The sequence below is a fragment of the Hippoglossus hippoglossus genome, chromosome 11 (genome assembly GCF_009819705.1).
Source record: "Hippoglossus hippoglossus isolate fHipHip1 chromosome 11, fHipHip1.pri, whole genome shotgun sequence".
NCBI lineage: Eukaryota > Metazoa > Chordata > Actinopteri > Pleuronectiformes > Pleuronectidae > Hippoglossus > Hippoglossus hippoglossus.
Genome location: NC_047161.1, coordinates 21,812,516 through 21,831,622, shown reverse-complemented (window position 1 = coordinate 21,831,622; position 19,107 = coordinate 21,812,516). Strand labels below are relative to the sequence as shown.

The 19,107-nt window shown below is 40.8% G+C and overlaps 1 protein-coding gene across 5 annotated transcripts in view; it reads left to right on the top strand.

The window, feature by feature from the left end:
* Nucleotides 1-13,005, top strand: part of si:dkey-240h12.4 (death-associated protein kinase 2) — a 51,983-nt gene extending 38,978 nt beyond the window's left edge. For 4 of the 5 annotated variants that reach the window (XM_034601209.1, XM_034601206.1, XM_034601208.1 and 1 more), the window contains 4 exons: nt 159-204; nt 325-414; nt 10,715-10,801; nt 12,639-13,005. In XM_034601209.1, the coding sequence (XP_034457100.1) occupies nt 159-204; nt 325-414; nt 10,715-10,801; nt 12,639-12,719 (304 nt within the window). In that variant the 3' untranslated portion in view covers nt 12,720-13,005. Of the gene's footprint in view, nt 1-158; nt 205-324; nt 448-1,186; nt 1,653-10,714; nt 10,802-12,638 lie in introns of those variants that run through there. The other variant, XM_034601210.1, reaches the window with a different exon arrangement.
* The last annotated feature ends 6,102 nt before the right edge of the window (nt 13,006-19,107 follow it).

The following is a 19,107-nucleotide window of genomic DNA, read 5'->3' as shown; positions in this document are numbered from 1 at the left end:
CTTATTGATGGGTGATTTTAATGCTCCTGTTTTCCATCATTATATATACTGTATATATGCACATGTATTTACATAAGCAAAGATAATTAGTATTTAGCATTAATTATTACTACTCTTATGTCCTGTTGCCATTAGTTATATGTTGATGTGTGTTGCAGTGATAGAATGACAGCTGAGGAGTGTCTGCTTCATCCATGGATCAAGGTTACTACAATTAGTCTACTATTTTCATACCCAAAACCTGCCCCTTTGTCTGTGGTATCATGCTGCTGAGCGTCACTGCATGTTGCTTATAATGAGTCTAAATACTGTTGTCTTTTTCAGCCCATCACACGTAAACAGGTGGCCAATAGGAATCGATCCTCAATCAATATGAAAAACTTCAAAAAGTTCAATGCTAAAAGGAAATGGAAGGTGAGTGTGGTCATGTAAATGGATGACAAATTAGTAATAATAATAATAATAGTAATAATAATACATTTTATTTGTATAGCACTTTTAAAAGGTACTCAAAGGCACTTAACATGGTAAAAACAGTGACAGTAGAAACAATAACAACAAGGTAACATTATAGCAGTTAAAAGACAGTTTTACATTAAAAACCATTAGTAAATAATATCATAAATAAATAAATTGCATAAATAAATCACAGATTAAAATTGGATTGTCTCAGTGCAGGAGGTCATTTGTATGTGATGAGGAGAATTTTAAACTTTATTCTTTATTGAATGGGGAGCCAGTGAAGGTTTTGAACGACGGGGGGGATGTGGTCTCTGGTGCGGGAGTGGGTGAGCAGGCGGGCAGCTGTGTTTAAGACGTATTGTAAATTGTTGATGATTTTGGTGGATGTGCCGTAAAGGATGATATTGCAATAATCGAGTCGTGAGGTGATGAAGGCGTGGAAGAGTGTTTCAGCGGCTGAGGAGGAGAGGGAGGGGCGTATTCGTTAAAATGTTTTTAAGTGGAAGAAGGATATTTTTGTAATGTGGTTGATGGTGTGTTCAAAGGAGAGGGTTGGGTCGTCAGCATAGCAGTGGGAATGGAGGCCATGGTGACGTATGATGTTACCAAGGGGGAGCCTGTAGAGAATGAAGAGGAGGGGACCAAGTACCAAACCTTGGGGGACACCTTGGGAGACTGGGGCCGTGGTGGAGTTGGATTTATTGATGCTAATGAACTGGTGGTGTTCGGAGAGGTATGATTTGAACTAGGAGAGGGCAGTGCCAGTAATGTGGAGGGAGGACTCAAGGCAGATTAGGAGGATGGAGTGGTTGATGGTGTCAAAGGCAGCACTTAGGTCAAGGAGGATAAGGATGTTGAGGGAGGGATCATTGGAGGAGAGTAGGAGGTCGTTTGAGACTTTTATTTTGCCAATGCTCATAATTGCTTTTATGATCGTTTTGACATATTTGATTTTAGAAATGAAATTCAAGAACTGTGTCTTAAACTTTAAAATCAGCACTTCATTGTACACCAAAAACAAACCTCTACAAAGGTGAACAAGAGCCATGGGCCAGACAATATCTGCGGTCGCAATTTAAAATATTGTGCAAAAGAGACCAGCCCAGTTTTTAATTCCATTTTTAATAAATCTTAAGAGACACAGCATGTTCCATGTACGGTCTGGAAAGATGCTGTTGTGGTCCCTGTACCTAAAATAAACACTCCAAAAACCTTCATGATTTCAGACATATATCATATGTCTATCTTAACTGGCCCGCATCGTGAAACGATGAACTGAACAAATCAGTTTTCCTATGATGAACGTGAACGTGAGTGACATTCACTGCAGCGAGACTGAACGTCACTCACGTCCATTTTTTATATCATCATCGTATCAGGCCATCATGATCATCACAGCCCCGGGGCTCTGCCCCCCCCCCGCCCGCACTCACTCGATCAGAGCAACACACACAGTGAGATTAGAGCTCGTTCAAGTGAAGCAGCCAGTAGTGACTTTGTTGAAGAACAATGGAAACAGTAAAAACACAGAGTTTTTCTAGTCACAGCTTCTCAGTGATCAGAGCAGAAGCTGCAGTTGGTTTGTAGCTGGAGTTTCTGTTTCCTCCTCCACTCTGATATGCTCTATCTTTAACTAATAGACACTGATTACTAGTTATCAGGACCTGATCAGTACATGAAGTAACTTAGTGTTTGTTTGATCCGCTCCAGAGTTTATGAGGCTGCATTTAAACATCATGAAAAATGACTCGTCAACATTTTGTGCTCAGTACAACACGAGACGTGACGCTCACAGTCAGGACTCAGTGTTAAAATGACCGGAGCGAAACACGGACATGATCCGACACCATTGATTTATAACTAAACACATGATCATAAGTTTGTCACCTAAATCGTCACATAAAAAATGTGAACTAGTTCATTTTTGGAATCGTGAATTTAGTTAAATATTTTAAGAATGAACTATGAACGTGAACTAGTTCATTTTAAGTGTGAACTGGCACAACACTGCATACCTGTGTGAGCAGCTTTTCTCTGTGCTGAAGATGTTTATCTGTTCGATTCTGATGGGGGATGGGGTGGCACATATCCCGTATTTTCCAGATTTATACTTTTTTTTTTCTATTTCTATTTTCGTATTCTTTTCGTCCACTGTTAAAACCTTTGATTCCATATGGCCCTGCTTAATACATCACCAGCTTAAGTAGGGGCAGATATTACATTTGTTAGTCTGAATTGTTATGGCCTGAGTAATCCAATCAAACGTAGTAAGGTCTTACATTTACAGCATCTTGAAGCTCATATAATATATTTGCAAGAAACTCACTTGAGAAATATGGATAATCCCAGGTTGAAATGTGGCTGGGTCGAACAAGTTTATCTGTCTTCCTTTTCCAGTAGATTGAGGGGTGTGCTAAACTTTTACATAAAGCTTTTCCCTTTGTTCATGTTAAAACAAACTCTGATCCGACTGGCAGGTTTATGATGTTAAGGTAATCCTCGCAAATGCATATGCTCCTAATTGGGATGATGAAGCCTTTTTTAGACGGGTCTTTTCATTGTTCATCCTTCTCTAGACCGCTCTTCCTCTACTTCAGCTGCTCAATCCAAGTCAGCCAAGGTAATGTAAAGCCTTTATGGATGAGTTTAATGTGGTCGATCCTTGGAGCTCTTCTAATCCTGTTAAAATAATTTCTTTTGCACGTTCACCGCACTTTCACTCACATCGATTTCTTTTTGGTTGACAACAGGCTGCTTTCATCTGTCTCTAGTTGTAAAGATGATCCAATTGTCTCATGAGACCACGCTTCAGTCTCTATGAATATCTACTTTCAGAAGTTTATTAATACTCGGCCACCTTGGCGTCTGAACACACATTTACTGCTAGAGGAGGATTTCGTCAGTTTTTGGGTTAATAAAACTCCAGATGTAACAGCTTCCATGTTGTGGGAAACGATGAAGGCTTTTATAAGGGGGGAGATTATTTAATATGTGGCACATAAAAAGAAACTTAACAGAAGTAGAATTTAGCTAAGTTATTGCAACGTATAGCTCACTTGGACTCTTTGTTTGCAACCTCAAAGTTGCAGACAGAATATGATCTTATCTTGTCACAATATACTGTAGATTGAGATTTTTTTTGTTTTTTACTTTACTTTTTGGATTTGGGGCAAATTTCATTTCCTGGATTAAATTATTATATGCGTCTCCGAAGGCCTCGGTTAGGACTAATAGTACTAATTCAGAATACTTCCGTTTATATTGCTCCACTAGGCAAGGCTGCCTGTTAAGCCCTCTCTTATTTGCTATAGTAATGGAGCCTTTGTCAATTGCTTTACAGTCCCACCCTGATCTATGTGGCATTATTAGAAATGGTGTAGAGCTAAAGGCTGCCCTTTACGCAGGTGATCTTCTGTTGCTTGTGTCTGATTTATCACGCTCCATTCCTGCAGCGCTCTCAGTTCTAGACTCATTTAGTAAGATTTCTGGAAATAAATTTAATCTCAGCAAAAGTGAGATATTTGCTGTTAACAGACATGCCAAAGAGTATCCACTCAACAGCTTGCCATTTAAGACCTCTAACTGTGGCTTTCTTTATCTTGGAATATTTGTGGCTGACACATTAAACAACCTTTATAGGAAAAAATTTGTTTCTTTGCTCACGCAGATTAAACAAGATTTCGAGCGATTGTCCCTAACCCTGCTGCTAGAATCAACACTATCAACATAAATATTTCCCCACGTTTTCTATATCTGTTTCAGTGCGTACCAATCTTTCTTCCTCTTTCTTTTTTTCTGCAAAGTAGATAGTCTTATTATGGAGTTTGTTTGGAATAAGAAGACTCCTAGATTGCGATGTCAGATTTTACAGAGGCCCAAAGCACTGGGTGGAATGGCGCTACCAAACATTTAGTTTTATCATTGGGCAAAAAATATTAAAAACTTGAACTATTGGCTATGATATGAGGATATTGAGGCCCCTCCATCATGGTTGGTTATGGAGGCAAACTCTGCTCATCCGGTAACATTGAAAGCCTTATTGCACTCGCCTCTTCTTTCTTCTATCTCTTGTTTCACTGAAAATGTGATTGTGGCCCCTGTCTTAAAATTTGGTTTCAATTTAGATGCTCTCTATTAGGGCACCACTAGAGGCAAATCATATCTTTCCCCCCTTCTTACTGGATAATGCCTTTTCTATCTAGGCTAGGTTTTTGCATCTTTTCAACAACTAGTTGACAAATTTTCACTCCCTAAAGGAAATTTATACAGGTACCTTCAAATTCGTAATTTTATCCACAGTTCATTTCCAAATTTTCCTGCCATTCCTAACATTTCAGCTCTTGATATCTTTTTGGAACCTCTTCCGTCACTGTAGGGGGCGATCTCTATTATTTATTCAAACATACAAAACCTCTGTTCGGGCTCCTCTAATGTCGTCAAAATTACGTGGGAGACAGATTTGGTTGAAATAAATCGGAATGATGTTTGGGGGGAGATCTTACGGAGGGTACACAGGTCATCTATTTGCGCTAAACACAGTTTCACTCAGTGCAGGAGTCTAAAGATTCAAAAACCAAGGATATGGTAATTGATGTTATCCAATTATTTATTGATAGCGAAGCAATTTCACATTTTTTGTCATGGTTTTTGTGGTCATGTTTTCTGTCAGTGTGTTATAATTTTGAATTGTGTCTGGATGGATGCCTCCTCCTTTTTTGGCAGCAAAACAAATCTACCTACGGGTACAAATAAAGTAACCTAACCTGACCTAACTGTTTAATTTGCCGCATTACTACAGTCAAAATGGAAATTCCACTTATTTTCCATGATCCCTGTTAATCCATCTCTGGGCTGGTTCTCCTCTCTGAACTCAACCATCAGCACATTTAACAGGAAAAACTAAAGGCCCAGGATGAAAATAACCACACTCCAAAAACCCAAACAATATGATGTTTCAACATACGAAATTTATACCATTACATCCTCTCCCACCAACTTCAGTATAACCAGCACTGGAGAAATAACTCTAATTCCTCCTGGCATGATATAAAACAGATCATCTGTAAGGACCTACCGATTCAGTATATTGCACTTGTAGATAAAGTAGTCAAAACCCACAGAAACTTCAAATTTAACACCATAAGTACCACCCTCACTTTCTTGATGGAAAACAAAAAATGTACTTACTTTTTCTTCCACTCTTACCCCTATCTGGCATTACCTTACGTCCACAATCAACAAGGAACCAATTAACTTCCCTGTATGGAAACAGAAAGATATAATTACTCTGGGGCACCTTTTGAGTGACAGCTCATGACCTTTGACCATCTCAAACAAACATATAACTTGCCCCTTCACTGTCAAAACCAGTACATACAGCTGAAAGAAACTATTAAAAAAATGATATCCACAACTTCAACAATTTCACTTGCTTCTATAACTATGTTCTCTATTATGTCAATACTATCTCTCCTCCCTACATATTCCATATGTATGGGGGCAGCAGAACTGGCTTACTCTTTAAGACACATCACCTGTGGTGGCCGTTTCGATTCCTGTATTTCCATGGTAGCAAGCAGTCAGATGTCAATCTGAGTCAAGCTGTGAATGTAAAGTGTGTGTGTGTTTTGACAGTGTTGTCCGCTAACCTCGTGGGTAAGAAAGCTGGTCTATGGGCAGGACTGATGTGCCACTTCTCCCTGATTTAGAGGAACTGGTACAGAGACAGTTTGCCAATCCATCAGAAGCTCTTCGTTGTTCGGGTCTATGTAGACAACTAGCATGCAGCGGGCTGGCTGTTGACCACGACCTCCCATGGATCAGACCTGAGGGCCCCTGTTATCCCCCATCAAGTTAGTCTTGGGGAAGCCAAGCTGCACAAGCAGGAATACTGAGGCCCTATCCCAATTCACCCCTAACCCATACCCCTTTGTTTTGCGCGTGGCCATCTAGTCCTTCAAACACCTCTTCAACCATAGTGTATTCAGGACCCTCTTAAAAAGAAAGGGGTAGGCTGAAACTCCTGAATGTTTTATGAATGGATAAAGAAATTCAAGATCGCGACCATTGCGGCTTATGTTTTTTTTATGTGAGTAGAAAATCTTGCAAAATAACAATGACATTTTTTTTTTTTAAATCCAGCAGAATGTCTTAAGTTAAATCCAGTAGCAAATGAAAATGTAATTAAATTAAGTGTTTCAGGAAAATCACGCTATCAAAACAAGCAGGTGTCTGAGTGAGAGTAACAAGTAATATTTGTTACTCCCGTATCCTGTATATAAAGTTTGAAAAAAACGTCCTCGCTCATGTTATAACATTTCAGTGCAGGGCAGACGTTTATGGACAGAACTAACACACTGAACAACTATGTATTGATCAATAGATCAATCTGTACTATCTGTCCTGCAGTTGTCAGATGTGTCAACGGTTGTTAACATAATACAATTAGTTGATGATGTTCGTCACTGTAACAACATTGGTTGGCTGCTGATGATGTAGTGAGTGCTGTCCCAATTCCAAGGGGAAGATTTTCTAGCCCCACTCCTTGTGGCTCCCTTTGGAGAGGGACACTCCCAGCAAGGGGCACTTCATATCTAGGGGTAGAGTTAAGAGAGTGGAACTGGGACAGGACATTAGATAAGGGATGGTATGCTCAACAGACTGCATGGTGCTGTGGCAATCCAGGTACCACTGCTTAACACTGGGGCTATTTTAAGCTTTTATCAGTGCCAGCTGGCCAAGCAGCTGAAAGACAGGGGCTCCGACCTGGCTGCTGAGGTACAGCAGGTGTCCCCTCTTCTAGCAAGGCTGATAAAGGAGCAAGTGCTGGCAACGGTCAGGGCTTTGGCCTCCCTCTGGCTGTCTCAGGTGGTGCCATTTGCCATGTTTGGGCCAAATGCACACAAAATGCTCCAGCAAGCCCAGGACTCCCACCTGTGTGCTCGGGAGATATCTTGGACAGCACATCTTGACAGTCCCACAGACTGGGCCATCCCAGTAGCGCCTGTGGCTTCTGGTACCCAAGGGTTCATTTGGACCAACTGGGGTGGTAGGGCAAAACGCGGTCAACAGAGAGGGCGAGGCCGGGGGCCATCCAATGCTTCCCCACAGTCCGGAAAGTTCAGAAAACCCAGCCCCCCTTCGCTGCCTCTCGGGACAACACTGGTCACAGGAGACTCTTGGGGTGGACCCCTGGGTGGTTTCCAGCATGACTCAGTTATTGTCTGCAGTTTCAGCGCCCGTCTTCGACTGATAAGGTCACTCACTTTTTCAGTGGTAGCAGACACTCATCGCAAGGGGGTTCTGGCGCCAGCAATATACACTTTTCTGACCAAAAAGCCCAACATACAGGTCTCAATCAGCAGGCTGGGTTCTATTCACAGTACTTCCTCACTCCCAAGAAAGATGGGAGACTCAGACCGATTTTTTATTATAGAGGGCTCAACAAGTTCTTGATAACCCTACGTTGCAAGTTGTTGACTGTGCCGGAGAAGGAACTCTTTCCCTAACTCCTGGAAGACAGGTCAACCTCAGTGCTTGCTTGTCCTAGTTCTGTCTGGGGAGTCCTGTAACCTGGAAATTGTGTCTTTGCCTTTTGGGGTTGATGGCAGCCACAGTGCATGTGGTGGCAGCCATCCTTGGCGCCAGATTTATTCAGGCGCATGGGTGATAACTTTAGTTGTGCTGACAACTAATTTTAACTCAACTGCCATTCTAAGCTCCCGCAGCTGGGCATGCTTGGTTCCTTTCTGGTGTCTTACAGAGTCCCTGTATATATGGAATATGTAGGGTGGAGAGCAAGTCTTGACAGATGGTTACATGTGTAACCCAGGTTCTTTGAGTGGAGAGACTCAGGAACGCATTCCAATGAAGGGTAATTGAAGCAACCACGCACGGGTGGTGCTTATGAAGCCACCTCGGTCCACATGGGGAGATTGGGAGCTGGGTCATGGATTGGGCGGTATGGGCAGCCACAGGGGAGGGTATTGCCAACCCCTTCCTGACAGCGATACCCAGATAAGGAATAGATTGAGACATCACCTGGTCATTCCACACCAATACTCTCGGCTGCTTCATTTTCTGTTGAGGCTACCCAATGAAAGTGGCCGGCCATTTGCGAGAAACAGCTAGAACCCTAGCTTCCCTCACTCTAGCTGGTAGAATAAAACAATTAATGCAGGAGGCTAGATCCTGGTTGGCCGGCAAAAAGCCATGCCTTCGCCAGCTTGTGTTTTAAAGGCAGTGCAACACTCCAGAGAGGGGCCTGTAGACCAGCTGTCTAACCCACAAGGTGAGTGGACAACACTGTCAAAACCCACACACAATTTACATTCACAGCTCAACTGAGTTTGACTTCTGACTGTCTGCTACCGTGGAAATCAGAGGAATTGAAGCGGCCACCACAGGTGATGTGTCTTAAAGAGTAATCCACGTCAGCTGCCGGCTTGGGGTCAGTCCCCCGTAAATATGGAATGTGTAGGGTTACACATGCAACCATCTGTAACTCCAACCCAAAAAACTACTTTCACAGATTTATAAACTATTGTCTTACCATGACAATATAGTTTCAATACCAATAGACAAATTGAAATTCCGACTTGCAAATACACCATTAAGACTTCGACTGGCAAACTATATGTTATAACCCTAACACTTTCTCTGTCATTAAATTCCAAAATTACACCGAGTACACATCACCTCTCACAAGATGTTTCACATGGGAGTCAAAGACAGCAACACCTGCACAAACTGTCCCATTTCCACAACCATTTCCATGCATTCTGGCTCTGCACACTAGTCCGGCAAATTTGGACAGATGTCATGGGAGAGCTGTCCAAGATCCTTAATCTAAGCATCCCCATCTCTCCTTCCATCTTCCTTTTAGGCGATCTCTCCTCTCACAGCATCCCAAAACTTTCATCTTATTAGCGCTTAATATTGCCAAAAACTATCCTACTCAACTGGAAAGACAGTCTCCAAACCCACCAACCCCGCTCCCGTAAAGTCTACATTACTCCGTATTGAAACTCCATTGTGAAACTCCGTACTGTAACTTGGGACGTTACTCCTACATTGGCCGACTGTCCTGCTAAAACTTGAACAAACATGAGGACGGTGTAACTTACTGTTCAGAAACATCCTGTTATAACCGACTGTGAATATGTGGCTGGTCTTCCATAGCGGTATCCAAACATAAAAACGTGTCTTTCAGCTGTGTTTACCAGAGTGAATGCGCCAGAATGAGACCGGTGATAAGACTGGTCGCGTGTCACTCAAAGTTCAGTCGGCCAATCAGAGGAGGGGCTCAAGAGGCAGGTGAAAACAGCCTGTTCTGTCTGCAGCTCCAGAGAGAGGCAGAAGAGAGGACATGGAAATACACATTGCAGCAGTTTTTTCGACTTTAAACCACTGATATATCATCTTAGGGTCACCAATACCTCAAATTAAGACCCAGAAAGGTGTAAAATATGGGACCTCTAAGTAAATGCCTCTGTGTTGTAAATAATTAAAAGATTAAAATATTCACCACTCTGTCTAATCATTAAGAGTTTCTGGCTGTATCTGAAATTGGCTTGCATATCCCAATAACCGTTCATCTTAACACTTGACATGTGTATTGTCAATTGCCAAAGGAAGTGCAGGGTTGAATTTGGTGCAATTTGACAGGCTATACTTATTTATTAATTATTTTTTTAAGAAACAGGCGACCAGCAATATATAGCAGTGCTGGCTGGGCCTCATCAATATAAGTAATGTCGATCAAAACTATTGCGTGTTCACAATGGGCACGTCCACGAAAAGGGAAAAAACTGATTCTCCAGTTTGGGGATCTGCGTGCTGGGTTGAGGTTCACCAAACTTTGAGTTAACAGGTGAACAGCATTTTGTGCACAACTTCAGGGGTCTGCTGACTCAGACCGGCAGCCGGTCTTTACCTGCCATGGCTTGATTATTGTAGGTCACTTTTACAGTTTCAGAAAGACAGCTTGAGAACACACATTGCACATGTACATATGAATTTTACATTACAAAATATTTAACCTGTTTTTAGTTCCTCAAAATCTAGCTATATACGTACCAGCTTCATGTCCTATTTAGAAAACAAGTTAAATAGAAACATTAGATATCACAAAGTTGGTCTTTGTCAGCTCCATCCAAGTACTTTCCTTGAACATTAAAGCATTCTGGTTGGTTGTACGACTAGCTGACAAGCTGTATTGACATTCTCTCCTCACTCCCCTACTCCACTCTAGATGTCCTATAACATGGTGCTAATGTGTAACCGGCTCATCCAGCTTAAAGTGCTGTGTAAGGGCAGCTCAGATCCAGATCCACTACAGGTAAGATCACTTCACTTAACTAAGATAAAAACAAAAATCCACATGTGATTTGTTTTTTATATTTCTTAAAACATGGCAAGAAATTGTAATCTGAATTTTAAATAGATCTTCATCAGATTAACAATGTTGGTACATTGGTCACCAATGGTCAAACTATTAAACACTCATATTTTCAAGGCTATGACCTTCATAACATAACTGTGTACCTAAGGTATATAGTAATGTAGGTTCTGACTATAGGTTTGTTATGACCTGTTTCTGCATATCTACGCCTCTCTCTGCATGGTCCTGAATAAAACAAAAAATCAGGAGTGTTCAATGAAATTTAGGAGCACAGTGGGAAAATAAACAAAATTTACTATTTACTTTTTATTTCATACATATTTATACAACGTGTGTGTGCGTGTGCGTGTGCGATAATCAAACAATATGTTGGATTCTAGTCCTTTTGTCTAAATTCTGGCAACATTATTCGATGAGCCCTTTGATGCAGACTTCTTATACTTATATACATTTCACCTTCATAGGCTCATAAAACCTGTAAATCTAGGCTTAACTACAACACAACAGTGTATAAAGTATTATGGATAATCAGGTGTAAGGAGTTTATGATGTGCAGCAACTTTATGTAAATATGGTAAATACTGTCTTGTTGAAAACAAGATGAACATTGTAAAATCGAATCCATCATGCCGTTGAGCCTTTAAGACTCATTGGCTTTGATTGAAGTAGCTATGACAGGGGTCTCAACCCACAATAATGTACAGTATGGCATCGTAGGGTGTCTGAGGGCAGAAAACCTTGAGAAACAATTTAACTTTATAAAACATGATTTGGAGGATCTGACATGACAACTTAATACTGTTTCTAGAGGATGTCACACTAACATGATCACTAAGATTACAGACAGACAGCTTTCATAACCTTAACCAGCACACTGTGTTGGTGTAAATCATGTTTCTTGCACACTGTGTTTGTTGAACAGGGGGTTTTAAGTTCTCAATTGGCCTTTTACTTTTTTTCGCTTCAGTCAAATTTTGTATTAGAGTTTGTGTGGCGGAGAGAAGAAAATCTGTGTTGGAACAGGAGCAGATCAAAAAGAGGCTGCTTTACCTTCGTTTTCTCATACGCAGACGCAAGCCAATCTGCAGGCTTTACAGGCTGTAGAAACATTTTAAAGCCATAGCCAATAGTTGAATAGTCCAATCATAGGGCATCAAAACTTTTTATCCACGAAACTCTTTGGTGACTGGCTTGTCGGCCGACTTTTTCTCTGACAGTTTCAAATTAGAAGCACTCTGGCCTTTCTTATAGTCTTATGGTTGTAATCTGTACTCGCACACTGTGCTCCTAAATTATTTTTGCACACATCTTTTTTGGGGGGCAAATGCAAGTTAAATACTTGCAATGTGACCCGGCCACATCTGCTTGGCACTGCTACATTTGAGGCTTTATTTCTGTTATTTCCTCTCCAAAGTTAAAGTTAGTACAACTTTGAAAACACTTCCCCACAAATAATTGAAAACTATTCTGACAATGGCAACAGAACCAACACAGAATATGGCACAGAACCCAACTAGTACAACATATATTAAACTTCTACTAGTCCATAAGCAGGAGGATTAGTGGCAATACACACATTGCCCTCAGCCACTTTGTAAGCACGCATCAGATCAAAATCCCACTGTAAATGGTAAATGGTCTGTATTTATATCCGGCTTTTCTAGTCTTGATGACCCTCAAAGCGCTTTACAGTGCAGTTTTTTGCCATTCACCCATTCACACACATATGTGAGTGAGTACTGTAATGAGTACTGTAATGATCAATTTTTTTCAGAGACAATGTGAAAGCGACGTGGAAGACACAGAGAGCAAGCCTGCCTCTATGCTGCGTCGAAGACTCAGCAGCAGCTCATAGAGCTGAGCAGAGAGAGGCAGCAGAACAGCAGAGAGGTTAAGGATGGAAGAAAAAGTTTTTCTCTTACTCTGTTCTAGTGAAATGGACAATTGCATGTTTCCAAGCATTAAACAGTTTTTTAGAAGTGAGCAAGACCTTGTCTGACGAGTATTTCTTTGTGAAAGACCTTCAGGAAAATAGACTGTAAACACTGTTAATATGTGGTTTTAATGATGCTTGTTTAAGGGTGTATTTGGATTTTTACTGATTTTGGGAAACTCTTTGATTAAACATTCTGCACGAAAAAGCTATGGCTAGATATATATATTGTATTATTTACTAGATTTTAGATTTTTTTTTATTAAATCCAATATATGTATCCCATATAGATGCAAATGTTTATTTTATTATAGATTTTTTTTGTATTAGTAGTACTTATTATATTTATATATACTGTATATATTATTGTTTTTTGGCGAGTCATCGAATTTCGAAATCTCGAGAAAATACAACTTTCAATCGAAAGGTCCCTAACATGACATCTACCAAATGTGATGTCAATTGAATAAAATCTGTGGGAGGAGTAGGAATTTGTGGCATATGTGAAAATGCCAACAATCAAGCCAAATTTGCATGTTCAATCCAAAATGGTGAAGAGGGCAAGAAGATTTTTTTTGTGCGCCAAATTTCAATTCTCAAAAGTAAATGAATTGGAAGACCCTTTGTGAAAAGTTGTAGGGGGAGCTTTCAAGCCAGTTTTAGACACACTTTCCTGAGCACATACTGTCAATATATGAACATTGTCACCAGACCTGATGCACCTGCGAACTTTTGTGAGTTTTCAAGCATCTGTAGTAACGTTACAACTACAGTCCCTGACAAAAGTCTTGTCACTTATCCATTTTGTAGAAACAACAGCTTATAACCTGACTTTTAATTTATCCATTGGTTTTAGAAATGGCTCATATGAAAGCTAAAACCCTCCCAAATTATGTTTAATATACTAAAATAAATTTGCTTCACTGAAGAAAGATTGATCATTTAATGAACACAGAAAGGTCAGATTTTGGCAAGACAAACGTTTTGTCGCCTACAGAGAGTAATGTGAAAATTGAACAAATCTTCACTTCAAATACAATAATATGTTGCATAACATCAGTGAATTAAGTAGTGGTGCTGTGAGATCCATATTTAATATCTTGTATGACTTCCATGAGCTTGAAGGACTGCATCCATGCGGTTTGACAATGATTCATACAATTTATTGATGAAGTCATCAGGAATAGCAAAGAAAGCAGTCTTACATGCCTCCCAGAGTTCATCAAGATTCTTTAGTTTCGTCTTCCATGCTTCCTCTTTCATTCTACCCCAGACATGCTCAATGATGTTCATGTCTGGTGACTGGGCTGGCCAGTCCTGGAGCACCTTGATCTTCTTCGCCTTGAGGAACTTTGATGTAGAGATGGAAGTATGCGATGGAGCACCATCCTGCTGCAAAATTTGACCCCTTGTATGGTTGGGAATGTAAGAGGTAGCTAATACTTCTTGATATTTTAGGCTATTGATATTGCCTTCCACCCTGCAAATCTCTCGCACACCCCCATACTGGATGTAACCCCAGACCATGATTTTTCCGCCACCAAACTTAACTGTTTTCTGGGTGAATCTCGGATCCATGCGGGCTCCAATAGGTCTCCTGCAATATTTGCGGCGGCTGTGATGTAATTCAACCGAAGATTCATCTGAGAAATCCACCTTCTGCCACTTTTCCAGCGTCCATCCTTTTAGCAGGCTATGGGCCTTGGCAAATGCCACACGTTTTTTTAATTGCCTTTTGTTTAGTGCTGGTTTCTGGGCACTGATTCGACCATGGAGGCCATTTCGAGACAGAATTCTACAAACTGTCCTGGTTGACACGGGGCCTTGAGGTGACCAGGCCTGGTGGAGCTCTGCTGCAGTGGAAAAGGGGCTGGCCTTGGATTTTCGAGCCAACAAACGGTCCTCCCGAGCAGTTGTCTTGCGGGGTCTGCCGGACCTGGGCTTGTCAAAAACATCTCCAGTCTCTTCAAATCTTTTTCTTATTCTTTGTACTTGACGCTGAGACACATTGAAGGTGTCAGCCACCTCAGCAGTGGATTTGGTCTTCAGCCTCTTGATAATCAACGCTTTGGTCTCAGGGTGAATCTTAGGCATGTTGTCAGAGGTCAAGTTGCAGTTGATGTGAAGGTCTGGTGTGCTGGGGTTCTTTTTATACACACCCACTAATTGATTGATCAATTATTGATCACAGGTGAGGCTGTAATCTAGGATTGGGTGCATCATATGACAAGGCGACAAGACTTTTGTCTTTGCAAAAACTGACTCAGTGGGCTTTACCAAGCTGTGAACGTTAGAATGCTTTTCAGCAGTTTCGTTTGGCACCAAAACATTATTTCAAAAGCTGTTGGGATTGAAATTAGCCATTTCTTGTAAAAAAAAATTGATTACAAATATATTTGAGGGGCACTTAAGGTCAACTTGTACCCAAGCGACAAGACTTTTGTCAGGGACTGTACTTCCTGTTTGTTGGCGTTCCATAGAAGGTCAATCCATCGCCAGTCAACATAAAGGCTTAAGTGTCAAAACATGGCATCACCAATGTCTCAAGACTTCCCTGAAGTATTTTGAGGTGGATTGTAATGGAAAATTATACCAATGTAATATATTATATATTATCTCTGTTCATGTATACCATTTCTGCCAAGATGACATCAGAGCCACAAATCTGAGACTGTGCTCGTCTCCCCCACCAAGACATCGAAGAGGCCTACAGTCTGTCTTATCTCCTGGGATTTAACTTTTCACTCGGTTCACAAACACACACACACACACATCTCACCCCTTCACCAAATCTGCATAAAAGCACATGCCTGGGAATGTTTCTTTGTCATTCCCTCTGCAGGTTGCTCTTCGCATGCTGTATGATTGTCTGACCTTCCTTGCAAGGAATAAAGTATACTTAAAAGACTATTATTCTCAGATCTCTTTATTTCTGAAGTCTCAACAGGTCAAATTTCCACGACAAACTCAAATGAAAAAGCTAAGCGTAGCATGTCAAACTATAAAACATGGTAATTCCTGTCACAGGTCTTTAAGCTGTGACTATTATATTGGTATAAAGACGAATTCAAGACGGGACCTTATCACACAAATGAAGATTGTTGCGGAATGGATAATGTACACTGAAATTACAACAATTTCCTGTTTCACAGTGAAACATTGTAATTTTATGCCACGCTACGGACATGGCCTCTGACAAGAACTCACAAACTCAAAGTCTATCTGATTAATCCTCTTTGAGTTCATTAAAGTACAATGCATGGAAATGGCAAAAAACAAGGAAAAATTGGACATTGCATTCAAAATGGCCAACCTCCTGTTAAGTTTATGGTATGGGTCCAAGAGGCTTTTTTGTAAGGCTGTACATGTAAAACCTAACTCTACCGATTATCATACATGTTGAAATTCAAAGCCATACCACAGACACGCCCCCTCTGACAAAAACTCAGGAAGAACACAACTTTTCATCATCAAGTCGTTTAGATTGGACTGACTAAATTTTAAGTTGATCTGATTAATTCTCTAGCTGGAATTTGTGAAAATATGATGTTCATGAATCACCAAAAGTGACCACTTAATCCAAAACGACTGACCGCCTGTTGGGTTTGGAATATGGGTCCTGAGACCTGTCCTCACACTTGTTTGTACATCTGGGCAGGACAGCAGAGAGGTCAAAATATATAGAGAAAGGATTTAATCAGATCCACTTTAATACAAGGAATTCCTCTGAAAAGACAGAGAAAGGTATTGGAAAAAATTTACAGGGTGTTGTTAAATCTCTGTCAGAATTGTCAGAGAGAGATAAAAGAAAAAATAGAAGACTTGCAAAATTCTCAACGAAACAGACATATACATACACACTTATATATATATATATATACGCAAGGTTAAGACTGACGCTGAGGAAGTTTTTCACGAGAAACGGGATGGCAAAGATATCCAAACCTGAAACGAGATACCAGACGAGGACCACTGAGTCAGACGTGACGCAGAGGCTGAAAGAGTTCAACACCTGATAAAAGCTAAGTGAAGGAAACTAAAAAAGGAAATGTGACGTGTGTGTGTGTGTGTTTGTGTGTGTGTGTGAGCCGGTGGTTGTGTGTGCCGGGGACTCAGGTTGCTTCCTTCTCCTCCCCAGCGGTTCGAGCAAGGACGAGACCCAGAAGATCCAGGACTGAGGAAACAGCGCAACATCAACACGGGATCCCCACAGTGGTCGCCCCCCATGACCTAAGTAGAACACTCCCCTTCCCAAACTATTTTATTACCGCACAGCGACATTAAAGAGCAATCAATTGTGTGGATAAAGTGAAGCTGGTTGATATCTACCGGGTACATTTGAGTGATTTTTAGCTACTTTTATATCCATTTTTAAAACCTTTTTTGATGTGTTCATTGAGTTTTTATTATTTTGTGTTTCATTTATTTTAGCTTAACACCTTTTGTTTTTAGTCTGGATCTTTTATTGACATTGAATAAATAGTTTTCAATGACCTCCTTCGGTGCTTCCTTTCTTAACAGTGGAATTCACTTTTTGTTGCTGGTATCAAATTAAGAGAACCTCACACACTTGTGTGACATGCATGAATGCGTGCGATTAAAACCCCAGAACACCTGATGCCTGATGGCACTAAGGTACACAATTGAAGATATGTCCCAAACATCCGCTTGTGGTTGCAAACATCGGCTAACATCAACTGGTGTTTGGCATCTTAATAAGTGCGGTAGACCTTCAAACATTCTCCATCTAGTCCTATTTTCTAAAATATACAGAACTGAGCCATCAATGTTATGAGGAACTCCTGGGCCTCTGTCATGTCACAATGTCATCAAAGATATAGCATAACATATTTTAGAGTCCTAACTCCAAATGATAATTTATTAGCACTAGTAGTTAAAGGCTAACTGCCTTTTGTGGTTCTGTGGGCTCTTATAGTTGCTGCTCTTTTAGCTGCTGACATGAAGTTTATCACAAAATTAGATAAATATTGCAAGTACAGTGGAAACCACCACAGGGATCACGTTTGTGCGGGCCAAATTGACTATAAATGGTTGATTACTATAACCGAATTGCGTGTATGATCGTCTCAGACCTTGATGGAAAGGTAACCGTTTTTTAAGTTAACATATTGCAACCTTGTGTATGTGTGCCGTCGCACACACACACTTAATTCTCTCTATTTTTCTCTCTTGCACGGACTCGCAGACACACACACCGACAAAGCTGGCGTCTCTGACGCGCAACAGTTTAAATTTGTTTGAAATGACCACCACAACATCAACATTGATCACCACATATTGATAGATACTTTTCTTAAATGAATAAAATCTTCATGTCATTCTTCATATCTACCCGCATTCATGCACTAATTTAGCTCGTCCTGACGTTTATGCTTTCTTCCTCTCGCACGCACGCAATCACACACAAACAGTATCATCTGACACATTGTAAACTCAGACTGGGTAAAAACAACAGAATTTGTACACTAAGGGCAACGTATGGAGAGCTGGAGGAGATGGTGGGGCGTGTTCTATTTGGCCCGTTTTGGCTGGCAGTGCGCAGCGCGAAATAATTGAGACACAGAGAGGAGCAGTAATTTTCTGACTCCTCCTCACCTTCAAGGCCCTTAATAATATGACACCATTATACCTTAAAGAGCTGATAGTACCATATAACCCACTACAGCAGGGGTCTTCAACGTTTTTCAGGCCAGGGACCCCCAAACTGATGGAGAGATGGAGCAGGGACCCCCTACCATATATATTGTATAAAATTGTGTTTTATATTAAACTGGGCCAAGTGCCATGTATAAACATAGCTACCCTGTTATTGTGCATTCAATACTAAGCTATTCAAATAATACACAGGTTCATATATTCATGTTTTTATTATTGTGTGTCGCTGAATGTGTGCATTACTGACTGAAAGAGAACGTCTTCTGCCTCCATTTATAAAATAAAAAATTTCGCGACCCCCCTGCAGTACCTCAAGTCAGGCTTACTTGTTGTCCCTAAAGTCTCTAAAAGTAGAGTAGGAGCCAGAGCTTTCAGCTATCAAGCTCCTCTCCTGTGGAATCATCTCCCACTTTCAGTTCGGGAGGCAGACACCTTCTGTACGTTTAAGAGTAGCTTAAAACCTTCCTTTACGATAAAGCTTATAGTTAGAGCCGGTCCAGGCTTGTCTTAGACCTGCTCTTAGTTATGCTGCTATAGGTCTAGAAGGTCGGGGGACACATGACACACGGAGCTTCTCTTCCCAGCTTCTCCTTCCTCTTCTCAATCCTTATCACATCAAAGAAATGAATGTCTC